This window comes from Gadus macrocephalus, chromosome 11 (assembly GCF_031168955.1).
Source record: "Gadus macrocephalus chromosome 11, ASM3116895v1".
Taxonomy (NCBI): Eukaryota; Metazoa; Chordata; class Actinopteri; order Gadiformes; family Gadidae; genus Gadus; species Gadus macrocephalus.
The window spans coordinates 15,173,663-15,201,426 of record NC_082392.1 but is presented as its reverse complement, the minus strand read 5'-3'; the positions used below and the strand labels follow the sequence as shown (position 1 = coordinate 15,201,426).

Below are 27,764 nucleotides of genomic sequence, written 5' to 3'. Positions count from 1 at the left end.
CACATACACGAGTGCACATAAACACAGACATGTGCACAACCACACACACACATACATTGACAACCTGCATTCATGTGCACACACACACACGCACACAAACAAAAACACACATGCTGTTAACCCACCAATTCCCATTGCAGGGGCCAGAGAGGGTCATTGAAGGTAAGGGGAGAGTAGTCAGTCAGCTTCTTCCTCTTCTTGGACCTCCTGTCAGTTACATTCTGCTGCCTTGGAGGCCCTGCAGGCAAACACACACACACACAAACACACACACACACACACACACACACACACACACACACACGTGTATGTGGGAGAGTGAGCGAGTGTGTACAAAACATTTGCGTCAATAAACTAGTGTCTCTATTTTTTAGGTTTGTTCTGTGCACTCTGACACCAGGAAGTCCTCGCTCGTCGCCAACCAATGGCAAAAGGCCTCCCAGAATTCCCCTCTTTTTCAGAGCGATCGTGGAATACCGCTGGCAGATTACAATATGATTACCATATGATTAGCATAACATTACCCCAGCACAGCTTGGTGCGCAGTCTGCGGACATGCTATCTGTGTACCCAGAGCCACACCTTTCTGCGGGTACACGCTACACTCACGGCATCCCCCCCCCCCTCCCCGCCCCAAACAGACAGCCCTACCCCACACTGCTTTACTGTGGCTGACGCAAATTGACAAAGTCTGCCACCTTCGACAAGAGATTTCTTAAGTTTTGTTTTTGCTTTGTTTCTTCGCCTCATCCTTTGCTTTTGACTTTTTGACTCTGACCGTAGCGCGGCATCTCCTTGTGCCTCATTCGGAGAGAGAGGGGGAGTGCGAGCGAGAAAACGATAGAGATAGTGAGAGAGCGCGATGGAGAGAGAAAGATAGTGCGAGTGTGCAAGAAGGCAAAAAACATTGCTCACACACGGCAGTGTGTGAGTCATCGCCCCACTCACGGCCACCACCGCTACCTTCACTTCCTCCCAAAGCCAACACCTCCTTCTCCCGCCAAACATCCACCTTCTCCTCGACCAACTCCACCTCCCCCGTCACTCCCACCACCTCCATCCCCAACGCCACTCCAACCACCTCCACCTCCACCTCCACTCCCAGCGTGTGCTCAAGAAGGGCCTCTCTGCTGCATGTGAAGGAACCACACGGTACGGCGCAGGTGTTGCCCTGTGACATAGCCGCAGGCGTGCCTGAAGGAATTAGGCTTGTTGTGGTTCTTCAACAATGTTTAAGTTGATCCCAGTGGGTTAAGCAAGTCATTTCCAGACAAGGTGTTTTTTCATGTCGGATAGGAAATAACAATTGCCGAAACATGAGAAAAAAAGTCTTTATGTCCAAATGTACCTTGGCGCCTACAAAGATAAACTGGCTCCTTCAAATTGAGTGGCACGGTTCGATTTTAGCTTTGATCATTGGATAAACGTTTGACTGAAACGGTTCATACTTCAAATGACTGGAATCACTGGTCCGATCTAAGAAATTGCAATAATGAATTGTGTGTATTCATTATTCCAATTATTAAATGTAATTGTTAAAGTACATTGCTAAATAGCAAGCACAATATGTTTTCAGTCTCCAAACACAAACATTTGATGAACTCACTGCTCAAAATAAAAACACCCAAAACTTTAATTTTCCATTGGAACGAGAAGAGAAAAAATAACGGTAATATATTCAGAATTCCAATAAGCAATGACCTCAGGCATAATAAAAAATTAACTGCACCCCTGCAGGTATTACTGCAAAACAAACCAGGTAAAAAAATCTGCCATCCATCACTTCTCACCGTGAACTTGACTCGCGTCCAGTTGTGTGATAGAGAAACGTTTGTCTCTATGGAAACCCTGCTGCCTCTGGAGCCAAACCACCTGCAGAACCAACCACACAGCTGCTTATTAATCGTTATACCAGCATCCCAGAACCCGACTGAATCAGAAGCATAATATTTACAACACTTTTTTAGCTTGAGTTTTTGGTGCATGCATTTATAATACATCTTTGTTGTGTAACTAAATGGGAAGTTTTAATTAGCATTTTTGAACTGTTTTCAAATCCATAAAATGGTAGGAGAGTTAAAGCAAATGAGTTATTTTATTCTGCTCACATCTCATGCTACGCTGTTGGCAAAGAGAGTGGCCCATCTATACAAGTACTGGGGATGTATACCGGGCAAATCAGGAAAATCTCACCCTTTTCCCCTGAATCCATCGTCTAATCGGGCTGATAAGAATGATAAAAAACTTCCCGTTACTTCCAATATACACACGCACACATACAAATATAAACACACAACATACACACACACACACACACCCTTTTCTCTAGCCTCTGCTTTGATCTGATGGGAAGCTGGCCCTTGTGAATGAAAGAAAAGAAAGAAAGAAATCAAACAGCGCACCTGCACACACACACACACACACTTGCACACACACACACACACACACACACACAATTCCAGGCCCCTGCTGTCGTCTGCCACTTAAATGTGAGTGGAAGAGGTTGAAAATAAATACAATCGGGAGCCGGCAGCAGCCTTTTATGTCCTGAAAGCCTCGTTGCTGTATTTGCCTGCGTTCCTCAATTAGGTCCAATTAACGTGAACTCAGGTCCATGAACACCAAGAGGCACGCATGCAACTGGGCTGGAGTGCATGTCAGTGTAGTCCATGTGTGTATGTTGTGTGTGTGTGTGTGTGTGTGTGTGTGTGTGTGTGTGTGTGTGTGTGTTTGTGTGTGTGTTTATGTGTATGCTTGGTGTCGAGGAGTTATCTTCAAGCTTACATTCCTCCACTTAAATAATGATTAATTTGAACAATAATACCAAATGTAAGGTGACGATGACACATATCATAACATAGAAATCCCCCCCAACCCCGTTCACACACGCACACACACACACACAAACACACACACACACACAGGGGGACTGGGACTTGATGGTGCGTGTGCCCCCATGTACTTTGCACCTCCCCTCTTGTGCAGGAGCCGCCAGGACACAGGTGATCAATACACATGATAGGGAGCTAATCGCTCTCTGTCAAACCAGGCCCTGCCAGCTACTAATGGCACATGCTCACCAGGGAATGTGTATGTGTGTGTGTGTGTGTGTCTTAATGGCAGATTGAGACTCTTTAGGGAGGCTCACTCAAGGTTGGGCTCAGGGAATGAGGGGCAATTGACCAGACTGTCTGTGACACTGACCCTTCCTCTGTCAGCGCATTCATCATCCAGCCATAACACACACACACACACACACACACACACACACACACACACACACACACACACACACACACACACACACACACACACACACACACACACACACACACACACGTACTACAAACGAAAAGAGCAAGGCGAACAAAAGCCAAGCGGTGCGTAAACACAAGCCTACACACCAAGAACGTTCAACATTTAATCACATTTGACTTTTTAATCACATTTTATTTTTTAATCCGGCGGGCAGACAGACCTACAGACACAGAGACGGGGACGGATCGATCAGAAGTGTGCATACATGAGGACGGCGGCCAGTATTAGGGCAGAGAGAGTGGGTGAATGTGGGTGAACGAGTGAGGTTGAGTGTGTTTCCAAGGTGATGAAGGGGAGGGGGGGGGGGGCGCTAGGCAGGCTGCAGCTGCGGCGATGTGATAGGAGCAGAGCAGACGCCGCGGCGCACAGATACCGCCGCTGACATTTCGGGCTCCGCTGCCCTTCCCCGGATCCCCCCCCCCAGGGAGCAGGGCTGGCCCGCTGTCAATCACCCCGGCGCTCCTGTCACTCTGGCGACCACGCCACCTTGGCCCGTCCCGGTCCGTCCTCCTGGCCCTCCAGAACGGCCACAGAGCCGCCTGCCAAGAACCATTACTGCAGCGCACCGGGACCAGGGAACAGGAAACAAGGCCCTGGACAACACTGCTGTCACTCCGCCGGGGACACGGCAGACCCCTCTGCTGCTGTACTCCCCTCGGCCGCCCTGCTATCCTGCTGTCCTGACTCACTGTCAGTCTACCTGTCTCTCTCTCTCCCTCCCTCTCTCCCTCCCTCTCTCTCTCTGGCTTTCCTCTCAGGCCACACGGTTAGTCACAACCATGGAAATGGAGCGCGAGAGAGAGAGCGATAGAGATGGATCGAGGTGGTTCCAGGTGGTTGTAATGGTCTGACAACGCTCTGATGTATTTGAACGAGGGGAAGGGGGGGGGGGGGGGGGGGGGATTGGGGGTTGAGGGGGGTCCCAGACTCTCCAGCCTGAAGGGAGAGGAAAGCAAGAAAACATTTGGAGGAAAAAAAAATCCTATCCTTCGTTCAGCCAACCTCTTGGCCTCTCCCCCCTACCCCCCCCCTCCACTCCACCTCCTCTCCTCTACCCACTACCTCCCCCTTCCTCTTCCCCGTCTCTCAGTCTATCTCTCTCCCTCCCCCCCACTCCATCTCTTCTCTCCATAACCCTCCCCCGCCCTCCCGCCTCCACCATTTCTCTCCCTCTCTCCCTCTCTTCCTCCAACTCCACCTCTCTCCGTAACCTCCCCCATCTCTCCCTCCCTCCCTCCCTCCCTCCCTCCCTCCATCCATCCCTCGCTCTCTCCCCAGCTCTCCTCTGTGCTGCCCTTCGGTGTCGTTCACTCCATTGTGTCAGCCTTCAGAAGTGCTCAGTTTGAGTGGCAGGCCGTCACAGATCAGCTCCCTGCTAAAGCGGGCCGGCGGGGCCGGGGTGACGGGCCAGGAAGGGATCTAAGTGGGTTTATCAGCGGCTCTCAACGCCTCTCCGGCTCCCTGACACAAAAGCGAGGGGGTATTAGACATCTAAAGCAAACCAAAAAGCGTGAAAGCTCCTTATAGGGCCGTGGGACTGTGGATGTGACCGGGGTCTTAAGAAACGGAGTGGGAAAAAAAAAAAAAACGGGGGGAAAAAAAACATATTAAAGATTTATAAAATAGTATTGTGTATGTTTATGGACGTCCTGTCACTGTTATTTGTTTGTGGAAGGAGCGTGGACAGGGATGATTAAAAGAGAAAAAATAGGGAGAATGATGTGTGATGATGTGTGATGATGTGTGATGACGTGTGTGTGTGTGTGTGTGTGTGTGTGTGTGTGTGTAGAGCAGTAGACGGAGAATCCAAGAGTGTGCGTCTCTCGGATCAAGGCTGAACCTTAAACCAAGCAGTACCTTTCAAGCAGCACGCTATTGATCTACTGTAGGTTCCCAGTATGCACGTCTTATTAGAAATAGAGTGGAATCCACCGCCCCCCCCCTTTCTCTCTGTATGGGTGAGTGCTTATATTGGAACAGAACTCTGTCTGTCTGTCTGTCTGTCTGTCTGTCTGTCTGTCTGTCTGTCTGTCTGTCTGTCTGTGTATACATATATGTGTGTGTTTGTCTGTGTGTGAGTGTGTGTGTGTATATATATATATGTTTTTTTGTGCCTATATATATATATATATATATATATATATATATATATATATATATATATATATATATATATATATATATATATATATATATATATATATATATATATATATATATATATATATATATATATATATATATATATATATATATATATATAGGCACAAAAAAACATATATATATATATATATATATATATATACACACACTCACACACAGACAAACACACACACATATGTATATATATACAGATATACACATCCGTCGCCTTGAGTTGTGTGTGTGTGTGTGTGTGTGTGTGCTCGCGTGTGTGTGTGCGTGCGTGTATGTGCGTGCGAATATAAACGTGTGTGTGTGTAAAGATATATGTGTGTGTGTGTGTGTGTAAACATGTATGTGTGTGTGTGTGGTTTTGTGTGTCTATAAGCCATATATATATATATATATATATATATACACACACATACACACACACACACACACACACAAAACAATTATAGAGAGAGAGCAAGAGGCAGACAGACAGACAGACAAGAGAGGAGGGCGAGAGAAATACAGAGAGAAATAGAAAAAGAGAGGGAACAAGTGCCTACACATGGTGGTACCAGTTAGTAGACACTAGCAGGGGGTCAGCGGGTGAGATGTTCTGTTAAAGGTCACTGTATGGTTCACACTTTACGGTTCACACTGTTTGATTCACTGAGAGCAGTGTATGGACAGTAGTGGAGTACAGTGTGTCAGAGTATATGGCTGTATTGGATATGTATGTGTGAGTGCATGTGTGTTTGTGTGTGTGCGTGTAGTGGATATGTATGTGTGAATGCATGTGTGTGTGTTTGTGTGAGTGCGTGTATTGGATATGTGCATGTGCGTGTGGTTTTGGACATATTTTTGTTTGCGCTTTTGTGTTTGTGTGTCTTTGTGTGTATATTGGTGCGCGCACACGTGTGTGTGTGTGTGTGTGTGTGTGTGTGTATGCGTGTGCGTTTGTGTGATATATGTGTGTTAGCGCGTCTGTGAATGTTAGCTCGTAGTGTGATGGGGTGCATGGGTGTGTTGGATGTGTGTGATATCAGTTATTGTCTATGGGTAGTGGGTGTGTGTGCCAGTTAGTGTTTTTTTTGCTGCTGGGTGTGCGCACGAGTCCACATGCAGGAGCTAGGAGATTATAATAAATAACAACAACAAGGGTGATAAAAGGGTGTGATGTAAGAGAAGACAGAAATGGCCGGGCTAGAGGGAAAAACAAAGAACCGAAAGGAGGTAAGACAGACAGAGATTGTGTGGCTCTCTTTTTATCAGCGAGAGAGAGAGAGAGAGAGAAACCACAAGAATGGACAGGGGAAGACAGTTAATAATAGAATAGAGAGCATATGAGAGAGAGAGAGAGAGAGAGAGAGAGAGAGAGAGAGAGAGAGATCTCATTCTGTTGTATGTCACATGGACAAGCTCTGTGAAACAGCATTACTGTCAGAGCAAAGCGATCCGTCGCCTGGAGTCGCACTCACACTCAAAGACTAGAGTACTATGTACATCAACAGATACACACATTTATATATGTATACACAACATTTGTGTGGGATTGTGTGCGTGCGCGTGCACACAATCGCGTGCGTGCGTGTGTTTAGGGTGCGTGCGTGCGTAAACATGTATGTGGCCGTTTATGTGTGTGTGTAAAGATATATGTGTGTGTGTACACATGTATGTGTGTGTGTGTGTGTGTGTGTGTGTGTGTGTGTGTGTGTGTGTGTGTGTGTGTGTGTGTGTGTGTGTGTGTGTGTGTGTCTATAAGCCTTATGGGTTTTTGGTGCCTCAGACCTCTTTGAAGCCTGAGCTGAGCTGTTTCCTCAGCCTGGGTAATTATGTCATTAGCAGCATGATTAACACAATGGCTAATTGTTGCTTTGCCAAGACGAGATAGAGTGTGTGGCTGCACGGGCTTGCGTTTACACAGTGGCAAAACACACCCACACACGCCATGTAGAAGCACACACACATACATGTAGAAACACATAGTAGTCACAGAGGACAAGACTCTGTTGTTGTCATCTGTAAAGCCATGGCACTGTGCATGCTCAGTTCAGTTTATTAAAGCTGGATATCGCTGTAGTACAGCTCTTTTAAATGTAAATTCTACATTCATGGTCTTTAAGGTTGTTTATTAAAATGATGTATCAGAGAGAGAAATTTATATCTATCGTTCATAAGGTCCTGTGCTGTTCTGTCGTCATTTTCTAGAGCGTAGAAACTACTTACAGTCCATCAGTTAGAGAACAAGCGAAAATTGATTCTGTGGATTAATAAGCAATCAAATTTGGGTAGAGTAGAGTTTATCTTTTGTACTTTGGGCAAAGCTATTTACTGTAGCCAACATACAAACAGTGTTCACCTGAGCAATTGTAAATAATCCTCCTATAAGCCTATTACAATATTGACCATTTTCAAATGTAACACAAATACACACACACACACACACACACACACACACACTGACACCACTACTGAAATAGAATCCTGGACGAGGAAATGTTCAAATATTTTTTCAATTGGGTTTAAGAGAATGTCTCCGGAGCAGAGCTGAAAGGACGTTGAAAGTGCAGCTATGGGATTGGAAAGAAATACGAAATTCAGGATATGCAATTGTTCATCGCGCCAACACATTATTATCGGTGCAATCCATTACATATGTAGCCGATAAACCAATATGGTGCATTCCGGGGAGCAAATTAATTTACGCCTAAAGTTAAGATGACAAGAAGAGAATTAAAGTAAGAGTTTAAAATTAAATCATGAGCTGTACATGGGCTCACTGGCGAGCAAGTATGAATTACTTAAATTAATCACAAACACGCACACCACGTAGATTAGTATCCAGACTCCCGAAGTTTTAAAACTGCTATTCACTTTCTCTCCTTTCTTTCTACCAAACCTTTGTGTATGTGTGTGCGTAGGTGTTTATGTGTGTGTGTGTGTATGTATGTATATATACGTTTGTGTGTGTGTGTGTGCGTGCGTGCATTTGTGTGGCTGTAGCTGTGGGTCTAAATGTATGTGGTTTCATGTTCCGTGCGTGTGCGTGTGTGCGTGTGCGTGTGCGTGTGCGTGTGCGTGTGTGGAGTCGTTGGGTAGATCTGCGCGGGGGCCAAACGCGTGTGTCACGGGGATGTCTCTGTGGGTGACCGTTTCCGTGGCAACAGAACAGGGGTCACAGAGGCTGTTCTCGCACCAAGGGTTATGCAAAATGGGTTTTGGCGAGTGAGGAGGTGTATTTGTGTGTGGGTGGGCAAAAAAAAAAGAATGAATTTGGGAGGAACAGTGGTCAACTCTAGCAAGGTAAACAACCTTCAGCTCTTACACAAACAATCTGTTATTTTTGTTCTCTCTCCCTCTCTCTTCCACCTTCTAATCAACACCAGATCTGATTAAAACGGCCAGCACCAGCCAAATAATCCCTCATTTGCATATGCATGCCGTATGAAATTAAAAACTACGCCAGAGTGTGAATGCATTGTTTTGACTGGGCCCCGTTAGTGTTTCAGTCACAGTCGAAGCCACCTCGCTTCCAGTATCAGTTGTTCAGTAAAGATTGGGCTTCGACCAAAATTGTACTCCCAATAAAGGGTTCAAAACTAGCACTGCCACAAGCCAACGATGGCAAGATTTTACCATTTCGCAGGTCATTTTTCTAAATAAAAAATCTGGGTATCATATTACAACAGTTGCTTGGCCGGAAGAGTTTTCCACTCTGTCAGGTAAAAAGACAAAATTGTAAAAGTCTACTTCGGACGCTGCAAATAAAAGGTGCTGCATAAGAAGACTCTGAGTGCGACAGCCTCCTTCATGCTATACGAGCAATGGTTCGATACAAAAATCCATCGTCAAAGCAGTATCATATCGGCTTTTTGGGTTTAATACATAGTCTGGACCATTTATGGATCAAGTGATGAAACTGGAAAGACCTGCTGTGGACAGAGAGAATGAGTGATGGAAGAGGAGGGCCAAACCAACCCCCGCTGTGTGTTGGAGTTGTGCCTCCAGGGGGGCTTGGTCCTGGGGCTCCCTGCTGTCCTTCAGGCTGTACACATTCTCCAGACTGCCAACCTATCAGCGATAGGGAACAGAGATACATAGTCACTTTGGATACTTTCTGGACGTAGAAGGCCTGGAAAAACAATGGATGGCACAACATGAATTTAAACTGCCAGCACGGATGCAAAGTGGATTTCCGGGATTCATTTAGACAGTTTGTATAATCTAGGAAACTGTATTTTGTGTTTTGTTTTATAAAAACAATTCAATATTTTGGTATTTCAAGGAGGCAAATAAAAAAGCAATCTCTCTGCAGGCAATTCGACATCAAAAAAATAAAACGGATGAGAACTGTGGTACAGTATGGGCAATTCAAAAACATAATACAGTCACCCTTTAATCACACCGAATGACCTGAACACAACAGGAATTCAGCATTTCCCCAAGCCATCTGCCCTCTGAGGCCTTGATCCGAGAGGTGGGCAGGAAATCAAATAGCACAGTTTATCTAACCTTATCCTGGGCTTTTCATTTCCAAGCCTTATAAACTCAATCGCATTGACCGCCTGGGAGAGTTAGAACTAACTAAGTGAAATCTACTCGGCGGCAATTGTGTCCATGGCCAATGTGTGTGTGTGTGTGTGCATGTGTATGTGTATGTGTGTGTATGTGTATGTGTATGTGTGTATGTGTATGTGTGTGTGTCTCGGTCCATGTGCATGCCAGTGTGTACAGAGCTGATTCTATCTTCCTTCACTTTCATTCTCTCTATTTTCTGTCCCTGAGGTGCATCAGGCCTGAGACTGCAGAGTAAATTGTTCCAAATTGAGTTCCTTCTTGCCGGCAGATACAAGCCACATCCCGACCGTTTAGAGAAAGACACAGGGGGAGAGCGAGAGAGAGACTGAAAGAGAGAGAGAGAGGGGGAGGAGGGAGAGAGAGAGAGCAAAACAATCACTGTACCTCTGCTTGCTTAAGAATTTCTCTCTCTAATTTCTGCTACTCTCTGTTGCAAGGATCTCTCCCTCTCTCCTTTGATTTCCCCGTTGCTCCACGGTGACTCCCTTCACATTATTCCTTTACTGCTCGTGTTTCATATCGCTCCCCCACGTGCATGCCCCCGCTCCGCCTTTGTCTCTATCCGCCCCAACAGGAGACCCAGACATATTTTCATCTTCTTTTTGTAATCTCCTTCCAGATCATTCGTCCTTCCCCTTCCGTCTCCTCCTCTCCTCCATCTTTGTTCCTGGTTTCTGACGCCGTCTCCCCTGCTCCTTCGACTCCCTCCGTAGCCAAAACATCCCTCCCTCTAATCCCTCGGCTTTCCACCAAGTCGCCCTCCTCCTTAACTGTCCTCTCCTCCTTCCCTCTTTAGTCGGTCCCAGCTACACACCCCCCCCCCCACCCCCATCCACCCTCCCTACCTCCCACCGTACCCCGCTCACATCCCCCCTTCCCTCCTCTCCTCTCTTTTATCTCAAACCTCTCCCTGGTCGGATGTAGCCAGTGACACACTACTCATCATCATCACCCCCCCCCTCTCCACACACACACACACACACACACACACACACACACACACACACACACACACCAGCCCTGTCCCCAACCCCCTGTCCCCCACTGAGAGGAGCCTGGCTCTGCACTGATCACACAGTCAGGTTTGATCCAGACTCAGCTGAGCTGAGCTCAACTGAACCTATCGTGCACACGCGCCGTACCCTCTGCCGCCACGCACACTCCATTAAACCCGGCGGGGTAGCGGTGATTGTGGCCATGGAGGTACTAATGGTTGGACTTGAAGTTGGGGGGGGGGGGGGATGGGAGGGAGGGAGGGACACAGGGCCCAGGTGGGGGGTGGACAAGAGGGGGAGGTGATTTGGAATTTTGATTATAACTTTGATTTATATTGCTGATGATGATGATGATGCCAGGGATTCCAAAAGGAGGGGAAGAACAACAACAAAAAAATAATGTTTTGTTTGGGAAGATTGAAAGAGGGATTGTTTTTCAAGGATGCATCCCAGTCAGTATTGTCATGTGAATTTGAAGCAAACTTTTGGCATTTCCGTCAACTGGTTTGGAGTGAATGTTGTAGTCCAAAACAAAGTGTAGTCTCGTTGGGAATGTGAGAATAGGCTGTGTTACGCTTGGCTGTAATAAATAGGAAAGGTGGCGAGAACAGGAAACAAAAAAAGTTGCCTTTGCCATATGATGTTTTTTTCGAGGATTAAACCGAGAGATATCTTGATCTCCTCATCTCTCCGTTATCGAAATATCCGGGAAGACGCCGACAGCGGACACAGCTGATTTTGAAGGGAAGAGGCAAAAACCTCCTCAAACAAGCAACAAATAATTGAGGAAGTTTTGGGGAATTGTGGCGTTTCCTTCTACCTTTTCTTATGCAATACTTCAAAATGGGCAGAAAAATAAGCTGATTGAAAAAACTGCTAGAAACAAAAGAAACAAGTGGAGTGGTGCAAGCCTAATCTTGGTTCCAGCAGTCCTATTTTGTAATAGCAGAACTGCAGGGGGGAGACGGCACAGAGCCAGACACTGCAAGGGGCGGAGTTATGCCTTGTTTCCGGTTTCATTATGGAGATATCATATCGAATAAACTTGAGATATTATTCTATAGTCTGATTTGTGAGACAACTGCAAGCCTTACTGATACATGGTTTGAACTCATAATGCCATCACCTGAACAAGGGTTGTTTTTTTCTGTTGCACCCAAACAGAACAGTACTTCCTAATCTGCCCGTTTACTAAATGAGTTCTGACTCCGCCAGGCCAATAATTCATCTTCCCCTTAGAGGGGTCAGAACAACAACACATATCTCCTTCTAAACACCGCTCCTTCTCAAGAGAGATACACACGCAATCACACACTCACTCATATACATTAACAACAAACACAGGAGCTGTACATCAATATTAGCCGGCGGTGACATCTACCAAAACAAAACACGGACACATAAACACGCAGATTCAAGGACACACACACACACACACACACTTGTGCCCATGCCCTGCTAGAGCAGGTTCACAACAGAACAATATGAGGCCAATCAGGGGACTGTTGGTATGGATCTCCCTCTGCTAATGAAGGCACTTTGAAAAGGTAATCTAATTCACCGTCAGCAATTAAGGCCGGGAGCGCCTTGTCACTATCAATTATCTGCTCCTTCACTCATGTTCTCCAGTCCGGACGCAGGGCCTGCCTGACACACACAGCACTGTTGGACCAATCAGCTCGGCCAGCCAGCCAGTTATCGAGAACACTAATCATCATGGTGTTGGAAACACGCACACACACACACACACACAGTGCAGAGGAAAACACAAGGGCACCCACAATTAATGTGTTGGAGTCATTGTACTAACTGGCGGTGACTGCAGCACATCGTACAGACTGGCACGGCTTTGAAGGGTTCACATGCAGATTGAGCCCGCTACACAGCTACAGTGGTCACTGAATCTGATAGCATGTCAAATCCAGCTCCCTATTTCCTTGTGGAGCAGGCAGTGTGTATATTGGTGAGTTTGTTTAGAGATTGATGTGGCCAGCAATAGGCCAAAATAGCACAAAGAGACATTAACCTCGACGTTACCAGCACCTCTGTCAAATTTAGAAATACAGCTTGATTGGGGTTACTTTCTCCAAAGCATATAGTATCTGCACGTGGCCTGGGAGGATTATATTCTCGGCTGAACGAGAAAAGTAAAAAGACTGCCTGAGAATCGTGTCTCCAGCTTTTTCCCCTTTTCAGCTGATGTCATGATCAAGGCATAGCAGAGCGGCACGGAGAAGGAAGCCAGTCAGCACTTTGCCTCTGTGATTCCTCCCCTCAGTAGTGACACGGCTTAATGCTTCCAAGTCTGGGATGACTACAAGACGGCCCCATTTGTGACTCAAAAGCACAGAGGTAAAAGGAAGGCGATCACAACGTCCTGAAGGGCCTTGTGCAAAATGACACCTACTCCCTGTCCACCACTGGGTGCTGTCGCCAGCCAAACCCCCCAGCAGTGTTCCAACAGCGAACTGAGGGACTTGGACTGACATATAAATTACAACGTATGAAGTACAATCAGGGGTTTAGATTAACAATTTTTCATTTAGTTCGATCAAGTGATGTCTAAAGTCTCTGGATTGGCTGGAGTCTAAAACATGACGTATGTAACGACATTTGTGTATTCGTATGAATGTGTGTAAACAATGTAGCTCATGTAATGTAAAGAGTTAGTGCAGTGGACATGAACATTTCAGAGTAGTAGGGTCAAATGCAGTTTTCCACCTTTTTTGTGTTACAAGTTATGCTTTTATTGCTGTCTGGAATGCACCTCCATTGTATGAAAAACTAAACAGGAAAAAAGGCTTGTTCTATGTGGTATTATACGTGTCCTGTTCTCCACTCTACTTAAATGTTGTTGTGGTCTGCTGCCATTTTAATATCTTAAAAATAGAACCATAAATCTATCTTCTCTTTAACTGTACTTCAAAGATCAAAGAAAAACGCAGAAGAGTTTGTGTGTGTGCGTGTGTGAGAAAGAGAAACGATCTATTGTGACCTATTTTATAGAAATAAAATACAAACTGTTATTTTTTTCTCTTAGGAGGTCAATAACACTGCTTCCCCTCCATTACGAGGAAATATTTCACTTCTGCAAGAACTAATCTTACAGTGGGAAGGAAGGAAAATTGAGAATTTATTTTTGTACTTTGCTACGTTTCAGGGAACAGCAAATGCCCACAGGCTGAGCTTGGCAGGGGAGAGCAGATTAAGTATTAATGAATAACTAGAGCGCTCAGGCCATAAGAGAAAATTGCCAAAATTATTTGGGTAAAAGTGGAAGTTTCTTTGCCGTCATTTTCGGTTTGCCGAAATAATAGGCACCAGTCAATTCCTTGATAATCCATCCTGTTTAGTCTGATGGGGAGGTGAGGGTGCTGCCCCGGGGTGAGGGTGCAGGGGGGGAATTTAGTTCATCTTGGTGTCAGAAACTTACTATGAGAACACAAGCTCCACAGACCTCACAAAATGAGGTCAGTTGTTAGCTATTTCTATGCTAAAACTATACCCATTGAGTCATGCCCGTTGCTTAATTAATAACAACAAAACAAAAAACAAGAACAAATGTTTGCCAGAGTCTTTGAAGACATCATGAAACGAAAAACAGACTTTTTCACCTTCCGTCATATAATTCACCTACACAAAGTGAGCTACACAATTTGAATATTATTTCATCAAAGTGAATAAACTTCTCTAACCCCTAAAGCTGAGGACAACGTTTCTACATATGTACGATTTTTACTTTTAATATCTCACTAACGTAACACACCACTGCTTTATCACTTGTGCGTGATCAAATCAAATTCCTTCCACAGCCCACGCTAATTACCCGTTTTATTTCATGAAAACCATCATATAACGGAGGTAAGATACTCAGAAGACTAGTTCCATTTTATCCTTAAACACAGCAGGCATCTAAACATTCAAATCATAATGCCCATTCGTATTGCATTAAGCAATGCTTCGAGTATTGCGTTGAGTATTGCTGTCCCCCTTTGAGTATCGCCGTGAGTTTAACTGAACACACGCAGTGTTTTATTACGAAGAAGCCGGTTGAGCTATCTTCAGTGTGCAAGAGACTATTTAATCATTAAGTGCAACTAGGCTAACTCAACTAGGCAACCCAAACAAATACGCTGTTAGCCTTGATACAATACGTGGGAAGATTCCTCCAGCTACTGTCATAAGACATAACATTAAATGAATAATTAAAGAATGGGCCACCGCATGAAACCATTCTTGGTTGTGCTTGCTTTTTTTACGAAACAAACAACTAACATAATTGACCCTTGAAATGTTCACAGCAACGGCTGCCATTTCTTTGTCCAAGCGTACGCCTTCAACAAGAGTGATATTGGGGTACATTGTTGTTTGTTGATGTGTCCGATCTGGGCCGTGAAAAACACAAACCTCTCACATAATGATAACAACTATTTGAATTATTCTAATTATCATTAAAGCGTCAAACAACAGTGTTTCTCTGGCTGGCCTTTTGAATTGTCTTTCTTATAATATGTAAATATCCAAAGTTTGTTGTTGGCGAGGCTTTTGTTAATAAGTCTATTTTTTAAGGTCACCTTTCCTCCCGAAAGATTAAAACATTCTTCAATTGCAACAAAGTGAATAGTAAAACGATTGTGGTGCTTCCCTATTATACGAGACCTTTTGTTTGACTTTTGATCAAAGAGCCTATCCCTTTTACAACCATTGATTTAGAAATAAGGTACAAGAACATGCTGTCAAAAATAGAATCAACACAGGACGCATGCTTACTGTTATCTGCTTGATCTATGTGCTCCTTCAGCAGGCTTTTTGAACCATGTTTTAGTAATGTTTTATTTACGTGGGCTTCAATTACACATTCTCTGAAAAGGTTTATTAATAATTTGACGCGACGAGCCCCCCAACTGTATGATGCGTCTTGATTAAGTACATCGTTTGTATATCTTCATTGAGATTGTGCTCGTCTTCTTTGGGGCTTCAGAAAGACCATATTTCCTATGTCTGTATTTCAACTCATTTTATATCAGCATTACACATGCAACATCGGTAAACATTCACATTAAGTCTGTATCGTAAATTGTGTATTGATCAATACCTTGCCAATTACATCAGATGACGCACATCATGATATTTTGGATTTGACTCAAAATACGTCCATCATAAAGCGTGCAAAAAGTTTAGATTCAAACATAAGATTACCTTATTTTATATAGATGTGTATGCAAAAGGAGTACAACATGGTGTACTGATGTTAAGATGTACAAGTAACTAAGAAAAGCAATCATTATTAATGATAAGCCATCAATGTTTCCCCGATCCATGTACTCGAAATCCCCTTCTTGACAACTTCTCTTGAAGGCTTTTCCGAAAACATGATACCGGTGCGAAATGCATTCATGGTGTATTCCACAACAACATGTTTTGCGGTTGGAGTTGAGACATAATTGCCGTCTCCATCGCCCGGTACCTCCGCTCATCTCCCCCAAGCAGAAGCGGTGTTGGACCTCGAGTAGCCAGTGTTGTGACTCATCAGTCACAGGAAACGCATCATCCCCGCCACCTGCCAACAGCTTCCGACACACACGCTGACACACAGAGGGTGGGTGCGAGAAAAATAAAAAAGGATAGAAAAATAAAATGATAGGAGGTTGGCGGTGGGGGTGGGGGCGGTAGTGATGGTGGTGGCGGTTTGCGGGGTAGATCAACAAGAAAGCAAACAGAGACATCAAGAGCCAATGGCGCGGCGCGTAGGAGCGGCGCGCGAACCCCATAGAGAACACAGCAGCTGGCGTGCGGAGCGGCGAGTGGCCCTACGACGACTCCCGGGTCCCCGTGACAAACAACCTGTACCGCGCCGCGGGACAGCGCGCGCACACTGCGGCGGGGATCAGGATAAAGGATGCGCACACACACACACACACAGACACACACACACACAGACACACAGACACACACACACACACACACACACACACACACACACACACACAGTGGGACACCCGAATAGGGTTAGCAAGCGAGCGCTACTGCTTAGTGTATTGCCAGGAAACACTTTAATGATGCAGAGCTGTTGGCGTCGTGTGGTGGTGCTTGGAGCTGAAAACATAGGTCAGATGATGTAGAAGAGGCAGGCGGGATAATGGTGGGATAAGGGAGAAAAATAAAGCGTAAGGTCATGTCAAAGATATAGGCGGTAGGATATGGAAAATATGTGTTAGATAACGTATCAATTAAAAGGGGAGATTACATACAAATCTTCGGTGGGATAATGTTGCAACCGCAGTAACACAAGTGTCTTCTGTTTGTTCCGTATCGCTTTTCAAAGCTAGCATAAAGCTCGTGTCTTGATGCACCACAAAGCCTATTGACGGCTAACCGTGCCATGGAGCAGTGGTGTGACAAATAGTGTTCTTTGACAGAACGACAGAAGTACAACATCACCATGCCTGGTGAAAACCAGAGACGGGTCTTAAACCGACATGACGACGACGACTTAATCTGTCTCCGGTACAGAGGGAAAGTGTGCGACCCAGGAGAGCCCTTCATTTCGGTGAAAACATCGGAATAATGTGAAAACTAAAGGTTGCATGGTGTGTGCACACAGCAGACGGCGGTAAGTGACAAGCGTGGCAGAAAAGATAATCCATGCGGCTTTTAATGCGAGGCAAACAGAGCATTAAAAATATCTACCGACGTGAATCTATAGTTTACTTTTATTGTAATGGGCTCCGAGTCCTTCTCGCGGATGCAAATTAAATCCTATTACAGGGTGTGTAAAATGCAAACTAACAATACAAAACATGCTTAGGCATGCAATTTTAGGATCCCTCCAAAGCTTCCGCGTTACCCAAAAGAGCATTTTACACACTAGCATGTTTGTGTTACTCCTGCAACATCCCTATGCTTCTTTATCCCCTTCTCTCCCCCCCTCTTTCTCGCTCTCGCTCCATTTCAATATTGAAGAGAGTTTTATTAAGGGCCGGACTCGGGGGTGCTGAGGCGCTCTCAGTAATTTTCCTACAAAGTGCTTTAATCCATCACACGGCCAACATGTGGCCTTTGCAGCCATACATCATCTCAGCCCAGAGAGAGAGAGAGAGGGGTAGGCAGGGAGAGAGAGAGAGAGAGAGGGGTAGGCAGGGAGAGAGAGAGAGAGAGAGAGGGGTAGGCAGGGAGAGAGAGAGAGAGAGAGGGGTAGGCAGGGAGAGAGAGAGAGAGAGAGGGGTAGGCAGGGAGAGAGAGAGAGAGAGAGAGAGGGGTAGGCAGGGAGAGAGAGAGAGAGAGGGGTAGGCAGGGAGAGAGAGAGAGAGAGAGGGGTAGGCAGGGAGAGAGAGAGAGAGAGGGGTAGGCAGGGAGAGAGAGAGAGAGAGGGGTAGGCAGGGAGAGAGAGAGAGAGAGGGGTAGGCAGGGAGAGAGAGAGAGAGAGGTAGGCAGGGAGAGAGAGAGAGAGAGGGGTAGGCAGGGAGAGAGAGAGAGGTAGGCAGGGAGAGAGAGAGAGAGGGGTAGGCAGGGAGAGAGAGAGAGAGAGAGGTAGGCAGGGAGAGAGAGAGAGAGAGAGAGAGAGAGAGAGAGGTAGGCAGGGAGAGAGAGAGAGAGGGGTAGGCAGGGAGAGAGAGAGGTAGGCAGGGAGAGAGAGAGAGAGAGAGGGGTAGGCAGGGAGAGAGAGAGAGAGAGAGAGAGAGTGAGGGTGGAGGAGAGAGAAACGGAGAGTTGCGGGAGGGAGGGGACGTTGCTCACCTCCTTCTCTCACCCATCCGCCGTCTATTCCCCCCCACCCTAACACACACACACACACACACACACACACACACACACACACACACACACACACACACACACACACACACACACACACACACACACACACACACACACACACACACACACACACACACACAGGAGGTAGATACAACTTCTGTATCCCTCTATCTTTCTCCCTCTCTCTAAAATGAGGCCAAGTTAAAAAGGAAGGGGGTCTACTAGTCGAGGAATGGGCTGGAGGGAGGTGAACAGGGAGTAATGGGGGGGGGCGGGGGGGGGGATTGATGGAGTGGAAAAAATGAGGATGAAAAATGAAGAAAATGAATGAAATTTGAGAAAAAAAAAAGTCTGACTAGCATGAGTGTGTGTGCGTGCACATGCTTGCGTGTGGGTGTGTGTATGTGAATGTGTGTGTGTGTGTGTGTGTGTGTGTGTGTGTGTGTGTGTGTGTGTGTGTGTGTGTGTGTGTGTGTGTGTGTGTGTGTGTGTGTGTGTGTGTGTGTGTGTGTGTGAGAGAGAGCTCATGCTTGCATCAAACTGTGAGTGCACGAATGAATGAATGAATGAATGAATGTACATCCAAAGGGTGTGTCCGCGTGCATGTGGAGTACAAGGAGATACAGAGAGTATAAATAACGTAAGGGGGGACGATGGGGGTCTGGTGAGCAGGGGGGGGGGGGGGGGGGGGCGCCTCTCTCTTTGCCGGCACTGGCCTCCATATTGCCGCTCTCAATCCTCCACACGGCGTGGCTCTGGGCTGAACTCTGCTCAGCGCTGAACTCTGGGGCCCCCGACTAATGGGATGGGCCCTACATTCTCAACCATTAGACGATTGCTGTCCCTTCCACCTCTCATGTGCCCTGCAATGGAGAGAAACAGTGACAGAGATAGAGCAAGAGAGAGAGACATGGACAGAGAGAAATAGAGAGAGAGAACGAGAAAGAGAGATGTGGACAAAGAGAAAGTGAGTGAGAGAGAACGAGAAATGTGGACAGAGAAAAAGAGAAGAGATGGAGAAAGAGAGAGAGGGAGCAATAAAAACAGGAGAAGCACAATAATGGACAGGGAAAGATAGATAATAATACAATAGAGATTGAAGAGAGCATGAGAGAGAGAGAGAGAGCAAGAGAGAGAGACAAGGGCAGAGTGAGAGACAGAAAGAGATATGGAAAAAGAGATAGACACACAGTGAGAGAAAGAGAGCGAGAGCGATACGATGGAAACCTTTGTACACACCACAGGTACTGATCAGGATGGCCCACGATGGGGCCATCCCGACGATGCTGAAAGACACCACCACCCGCACTAGCCGGGGGAAACAAGACATGAGCCAGTCCCAAGACGATACAGAAAGACACCAGTGCCCGGGCAGAGACGGGACATCATATATACCGGACCCAGGCCCTCCGATTGTCAGGACTGTGATCTCCCTGCCTCCATTAGGTCTACACCTGCTCTGTTCCACTGGAAAGAAAAATAACCAATAAAAATAAATACATACACCTGGGGTGTGTGTGTGCGTTGAGGCTGGTGGGGTGGGGGGACGGCACAGAGCGGATTGGAGAGATTGGATCTCGATAAGCTGATAGCATGTCCGCAGACAGCGTGCCAAGCTGTGCTGGGGTAATGTTATGCTAATCATATGGTAATCATATGGTAATCTGCCGGCGGTATTCCACACTCGCTGGAAGGAGGGGAATTCTGGGAGGCCTTTCACCATTGGTTGGAGACTAGGGACTTCCTGGTCTTGGAAATAAATAGACAAATAGGTAAATAAATAAGCTAGCGCTGCGCACATGTACACAGACCCATATGCAGATGCCCGAGCAGAAAATATCCAGCCACCCTCCTGAGACTAGAGGCTTTGACCTCTGCAAAAACTCTATGAACCAATTATAGACTGTGCTGCCAATAATCCCATCGTACAAACGGTTACTACACACACAACCAGGCAGTGATACCTTTTAACCAAGAGGATATGCAAAACAATAATATTGAAACACACATACACGCATATATATATAAACACATACAACCATGCACAGTATATACATATATTACACCCACAAAACGATTGTACTTAAGAAACAGTAAGTCAGCTACAGTGCATATTATACAAGCCTTTAATATTGAATCGTGTCTGTGTGATAAGGATTTACTGTGTGTTGCTCCACAACACACAGACAAAAAAAGGAAATGGCGGCCATAATCTGCCTAGTCACAAGAAGACCTCTAACCTCCCTCTTTCTTTCTTCCTCTCTCTGTCCCTCTCCTCTTTTCCAATGTCTGAGAGCCCGGGATTGATTACGCGGTTCGACTTGCAGAGCCGTGCGATCTACCCTGAATTTCGATGCATTCACTTGGCATCCGCCATGCAGTCCTTCCCCTCAAACGCCCCTCTCTTCCATAGGTTGATTTGATGTGTTTGTATGCATTCCTCTTGTTGGGTTTCATAGCACAATGCCCTGTGCCTGTTGGCAGGACATCCAGCTGCAGAAAGCGGATGGCTTGCCATGACAATGCCCTCCAGATGAGAACCCTCTTTTAAAGACACAACCGCTGGCCCACTATCAGCGGCTCTCTCTCCAGACCTTGGTGCCCGGACCATGGGGGTCTCAGTTTAAGCAGTGGAGTCGTACGCATTGACTGTATAAGGAAAAGAAAATGGGGGGGGGAGGAGGCTTTGTTGTTTCAGAGAACCAAGCGGGGCCCACCTGCGATGCAAAAGCAATGTCTCACTCCTAGGAAACAGCCCCCATCATATGGAGACATCCATTCAGGGAAGGGGCGGGAGTGGTGTGGAGGCTTCAGAGAGGGATGGATGGATGTAGGATGAGGGGAGAGGTAGGAAGGGAGGGAGGGAGGCTTGTTTTGTTACATCTTGTTGTTTTTACAGTTTGGAATGAATATGTCAAGGCTGCACAACGGGAAAGCCGCGATGACATTTTCCTGGATGCTGAGCGTTGGAAATCAAAGAGGCCGCCAATACGTTGACTGGTAGCATGGAGACATTTGATTCCCCTTCCACTCGTACGATATTACCGCCGGAAACGCCAGCAGACATCACTATCCTACAATCCTCCCGAGTTGGCATTGGCATGTCAGACTACCTACTTCGGCTCACCGTTTGCAGAACAAATACAAATAAACACTCACAGAATAAACGCAAATACAAGACAAAATAAAAGTGAACCCATGCCGAAGTCTGGCCTACTGCTACTTGAGAGGCTACGTGTAATATTTCTGTGTGTGAAGTGTGGGGCGCAAATCACCTGTGACACAATTAAATTGGCTTGGATTTAACAAAGGCAATTTAACGTCACTGACATTTAACATCAGCCGCCAGCGACCGACAGCCGGGAGAGGCCAGTCAGCGTTTCTCACTCAGATTATAGCCGTGTGCATGGTAGTGGTGGTGGTGGTGGAGGAAAGAGAGGTGCTGGTGGAGGTGACAGTGGTGATAGTGATAGTGGTGGTGGTGGTGGTGCGAGTTCTGGTAGTGGTGGGGGAGGCGGTGATCAGGGAGGTGATGGTGGAGGTTATGGTGGTGGTGGTGCCAGTGCTGGTCAGAAACCAGACTGTATAGTATAGCATCAACAACGGGACATGCTCAAGGGCTGAGGGTGGACGGACTGTCAAACGTGTCTTCTAGTTCATCACAGACTGGTTCAACCCTAATAGTTTTTAAAACAGACCTTTACACCACAGAAACAACGTTTACATGAACAATAAAGTAAAGGCGGTGGTGGAAGACTTGGTGTTGGCGTTTTAGAAATATATAAACCATGTAACCAACAGGATAGTGGCAACAAAACGACTTCCACAATATAAATACTGTGGGTTGATAGAGGACGAATTTGTCACACGAGTAAATACATTGTGACCGTGGTGACCGCTCAAACTCATTTAGTCTGGATCACACAATAACTCCAAGATTGGATCACCCAGGCGATATAGTGTTGCATATAAGGACCGGGTCTATAACAGGGGAGAAGGTATGAGAAGGTGTGTGTGTGTGTGTGTGTGTGTGTGTGTGTGTGTGTGTGTGTGTGCGTGTGTGTGTGTGTGTGTAAAAGGGATAGAAACAAAGCGAGAGACAGAGAGACAGAAAGAGAGAGATAGAGAGACAGAGAGAGACAGAGAAGAGAGAGCGACAGAGAGAGAGAGAGAGAGAGAGATACAAGAAGAACAGAGCAAGCAAGCGAGCGAGGGCTGGGGGGTGGGCTGTGGAGGTGGGGTTGGGGTGTACTGTCCAATAAACTGCTGATAAAGGTCAAATAGATGTTTTATTCATGAGCCAGGCAGCAGCGGCAGGGCCAAGGTTGAGATGTGCATACGGCCCCTCCCCTCCCCCCCCTAACCGAACCCACTCCTTCTGCCCCCATCCCTCCCCCACCGTCCCCTGAGCCGCTGCTGCACCACGCCTGACACCACGGCCATTGGCACTTCAGCCAACGCTTATCAATAACATATCAATACACACTTTACACACACACACACACACACACACACACACACACACACACACACACACACACACACACACACACACACACACACACACACACACACACACACACACACACACACACACACCCCAATAACCCGAGACCATTAAACCTTGAAGCCCACTCCTACCATTGTCTGAGGAATTCTGAGAGGCACAAACACAATGATGACATTTACATTCTGCAATACAAAACGAATTTGGGACGACTAAAGTGTTTGCTTTCGAAAAAGAACCTTGAACAATATTTGATCACGGTTTTTAGAAACTCTCTTAGCTATCGCTACTCAGCCCGCTGCATCATCACAGCGAGAGTGTGTGTGTCTCGCGGCAGCCCATTTGCATGCTGCGAGCGTACCTGTCTCACTCACTCACTGGCCGGCTAGCTCCGTCTTCCCGACTTAATCAAATATCCCATTTCTTAACAAGCCACCGTAATGGTTAGTTAGCCTCCAAGTCCATATTATCTCTCGGAGAAAAAAATCTACCGTGTTTAATGTGGAGACCTACTAAAATGATAGCGCTGGGTTTTTATAATAGCCGGCTATCATGTTTAGAACCCCACATTCCCAGCTAACCCCTTTTAAGCTTATTTAAGAAACAATTCAACACTTCCACCTGACGGCAGAGATATTTCCTTGGGAATCCTTTTATAATAGATGGCAGCCTCAACAGTAAAATACCCAGGTACCTTAAGAGGTTATATCATATTTAGTGCTTTAGCAAATAGTTAACAACAATGGCATACTTGACAGCTTGAAATGAAAGCAAATAGTAAGAAAGGAGCCCATCATCTCCAGATATTCAGCTGTAGGATATTTTTCAGATGGGAATTTCTCACTGGAATACAACAACCCCCCGGTTGGCAATAAAAAATGTGTGGGTGTGTATGTATGCGCGTGTGTGTGTGTGTAAGTGTCTACGTGAGGGAGGTCTGCTGTATGTGTCTTTGATCAAATATGAAATATTCAGAAACGCTGCTGTAATTTGATGAAAGTCAGATATCCCTCGAAAAGGGAAATAGAAGTCAGCACTTTTGTAGCTCTTGACAAAAATTCCTCAGTAAACGGATTCAAAGAATGTAAATTGCGAACCCATAGGTGGAGGTAATAACGGCGGTTCAAAAACATGGGACTGACCCGTGATATGAACTCAAGTCCGTGCTGCTCGGCCAGGTCCCTTGCTGCTCTGACGCCTCCGTCCATTTCCACAGCATAAAATACAGGCCGGTTGGTCCCACGCTGCCCCTCTGTGGCCACGAGCTGCAACTGCAGCATGCAGATAAACGGCATCACAATGGCGTTGAACATGAGCGCCTTAAAAAAGAGAGAAAAAAAAGAGAAACTGTGGTTTAGAAAAGGTCATAGGATGGCTAGTGCACTTTAATATATGTTTGAATGAGGTCGTAGGAATAGTAGTGTGTTGGGTTAGTGAAGAACTAATCGGGCATTTCATGTAACCTTTCAATTTCCAATTGTATGTGTGTGTGTAAGTTCACATTTCTATTAATCAATACTTTTCATGATGTTTGCGGTAGCCTACCTTCTGATGTCTGCTAGATATGTAAATCCTACCTTTTACCTACATGTGTTTTAATGCAGTACTGTTTATACAGAAGCCTCTTAGGGTTGTATGACAGATGCTGGCCGATCCGCAAGCAACTACTCTATGGTACATTAGGCATAACATCCCCTCCACAATGGCTGCCACCTACGGCCGTGGAGCCTCCCACCTGTAGCTAAACACAGTGAACGTCCGCAGGATCTCTTTCACCCCAATGCAATAAAAGTTAGCGCGTTGGCATCAAGGGCCCCCAAGTGAGACAACATGCAAACTCTCTCCAGCTCCCAGCCCACACATTTAATCTCCTGGCCTTTATGCAAATGCTGCACATCTAAAAAAAAAAATGAAAGAAAAAAAACCACACTCACACACACATGCACATATACACACACACACACACACAGAATGGAAAACAGAAGCACTGTCACTTTGAGAACTAACTTCTATCTCTATGCAAAAACGGCACTTTAGCTTGATATTTCCAAGCAGTATAATGTGTCCCTTGAGGGATAAATTCAACACCGCCGATGAGGCATAAGTTCCATTGATGTACTATATCTATATTTTTCTCTCTTTTTTTTTCTCCACAATAATAAAATGGTCAAAGGGCCTCTCCCCCACCCCCGCCCACCCCAACCCTCCCGCTGAACAACAGCTAACAACGCTGTCTGACCACGGTTTAAAGTCCACAACATCATTCAGCTCCAATCTCCCGGGCCGCCCTGAATGAAATCGATAACCTTCACTAGGGGACAGAGGGCCAGTCAATCCCTTTGAGGCCCGCGGGGGTGGTGGTGGTGGTAGGGGTGAGGGGTGGGGGGGCGGGGGCTGCAACACCCACTCAGTGAACAGGCCCCCAGGCGGCTGCTAGGCTGGGAGGGAGGGGGGGAGAGAAAAAGGGAGGAGAGCAGGGGGGGGGGGGGGGGGGGGAAGGGAAAGGAGGGTGGGAAATAGAGATAAAAAAAGAAGAGAAAGAGACAGAAAGAGGCATTGAAAGACAAGAGACGGACAGACATGAGACATGGAGGTGGGGGGGTGGTGGGGTGCGGCGGCGATGATGAGGCATGGCGGAGCGTGGAGTGCGGGAGAGCACCGCATTGAGCGATGCCAAGGCCCCGGGGCCCGCTGGGACGCTGATAAAGTACCTGGACATTTTTATAGACAAACTACTTATTTCCGTCCTCATATCGCTTGGGAAGACTGATAACTTTATATTCCTCTCAGGCAGTGGAATGAAAGGGCTAAAGGAGGGGTAGCAGGGGGGGGGGGGGGCTTTCAGGAGTTTAATTGATCAAGCAAGAGCCACACGGTTTTTTCCCTTTTTTTGCTCTTTCTCCTCAGGAGATAAAAGTGACTAGGGCCTCTATTTGGGAAATTGTGGAGATCTTTTTAGAGAATGGACCCAGTGAGAAAAAGGGAATGTAAGTCATTATGCAAACCCATTATGAGAATTTAAGGGTAGCTACTTTATGAAAAAGACCGTTAATGGTGGGATTGTAACTTGATTTTCAGAGGTCAAACCATAAAGGTCAGAGAAGGGAATGGGTGAGTGTAATTTTACTGCAGACACCATCAATATTGATGCCATAGAATAAAGCTATTTTTTTATAGCTAATACTAAAATAAACAGTTCCACACATTGTTTTAAAATCCGGTATTAGACTAATCCATGAAATAAAATGTGTATTATTATGTGTCAAAAGCTTCTGAATTGACGCATTCGAGAGCCATTCGATTGATATGGCCATGTTACCTACACACATCAAGCGCCTGACACAAGGTAGGTATACTTTCTTAATGCTAGGCTATATAATCAACACTCTGGAATGCGTAGCCTGTAGGAATAGCCCTATACATGACTGTGTGTATAGCTCACACATGTCAGTGGTTCCCCATGCATATGCCACTTAATTGCTAACCACGATCCTGGCCGACAAATGGATATATATATATTTTTTTTTTTACTGCTAATCTTTGTCCAGTAATACAAATGAATCGCTATGCACGGCTGGAAGCGATGCTGTGGGGAATACAAGGCAACGGGCGGGGGTTGAAAAACAGGTTCAAATTACACTTTCTTTCATGTAGCCTACAGTGCCTTGCAAGATCCGAATGGATGTGTAGCGTAGGAGAAACCCGTTTACCTGTGCATGTCCAGTCGAAAGGAAAAGGTGCTTGAAGATGGACTAGCTCCCAGTTTACACCATTAATACAGCCTGACGCCGGATCGTAAAGAAATAGCTCCCTCGGCGCTCCATTTTTTTCTCGTCTAGTAATAAAAAGGCAAATTAAAACGCAAATAAGTAAATGCATAGACCTTATCAAACATAGCCTACATTTAAACAATCCGAGCGGACCTAACATGAGCTATTGCCCTAATGCAGAGGAGAATATCCTTCGGGTGTCGGAAGGGATTTTGAAAAGATGTGAGAATGCATTAGAATTCAAGAAATGGTGTGATGGCGAGAAAGACTGTCGGCGGAGACGGATCTGCATATGGAAATTAGGCTTAACAACAGCGTACAGTTGTTGTCAATTTATGGAGTCATTTTTGAATAGGCGGAAAAGAAAGGGACATTCGTGTAGTTACATTTTGCGATACGAAACAAGGAGAAACATGGTAAACACGCACACGTTGCGTTATATTGGCTGAGCCTGAGAGTTGTTAACAAATACATACGGGAATGTTGCTTCTTGACTTTTAGCTGTGGAATGACACACTGATAACATATCTAAAGCGACAACAGCCGTGTTTGTTAATTGCGTAACTGCAATAACACTTTACATTGTTGGCATTATCCCACATTAAGTAAACACATTAACACATTTGCAACCAGTGCGTGCTAAATGAGAGCAAGGCACCGAGATTCAGCCCCAAACGGCCACGCCCTCCCCTCAACTTAGGACCA

General features: G+C 46.0%; 1 protein-coding gene across 3 annotated transcripts in view; it reads right to left on the bottom strand.

Moving 5' to 3' along the window:
- Positions 1-27,762, bottom strand: part of LOC132467486 (neuroendocrine convertase 1-like) — a 33,417-nt gene extending 5,655 nt beyond the window's left edge. Inside the window, exons 1-6 of one of the 3 annotated variants that reach the window (XM_060064806.1) lie at positions 27,536-27,753; positions 27,000-27,124; positions 24,432-24,608; positions 9,430-9,522; positions 1,791-1,872; positions 126-238 (exon numbers count right to left, since the gene is read on the bottom strand). In XM_060064806.1, the coding sequence (XP_059920789.1) occupies positions 126-238; positions 1,791-1,872; positions 9,430-9,522; positions 24,432-24,602 (459 nt within the window). In that variant the 5' untranslated portion in view covers positions 24,603-24,608; positions 27,000-27,124; positions 27,536-27,753. Of the gene's footprint in view, positions 1-125; positions 239-1,790; positions 1,873-9,429; positions 9,523-24,431; positions 24,609-26,999; positions 27,512-27,535 lie in introns of those variants that run through there. The other 2 variants (XM_060064808.1, XM_060064807.1) reach the window with 2 other exon arrangements.
- Positions 27,763-27,764: the final 2 nt, after the last annotated feature.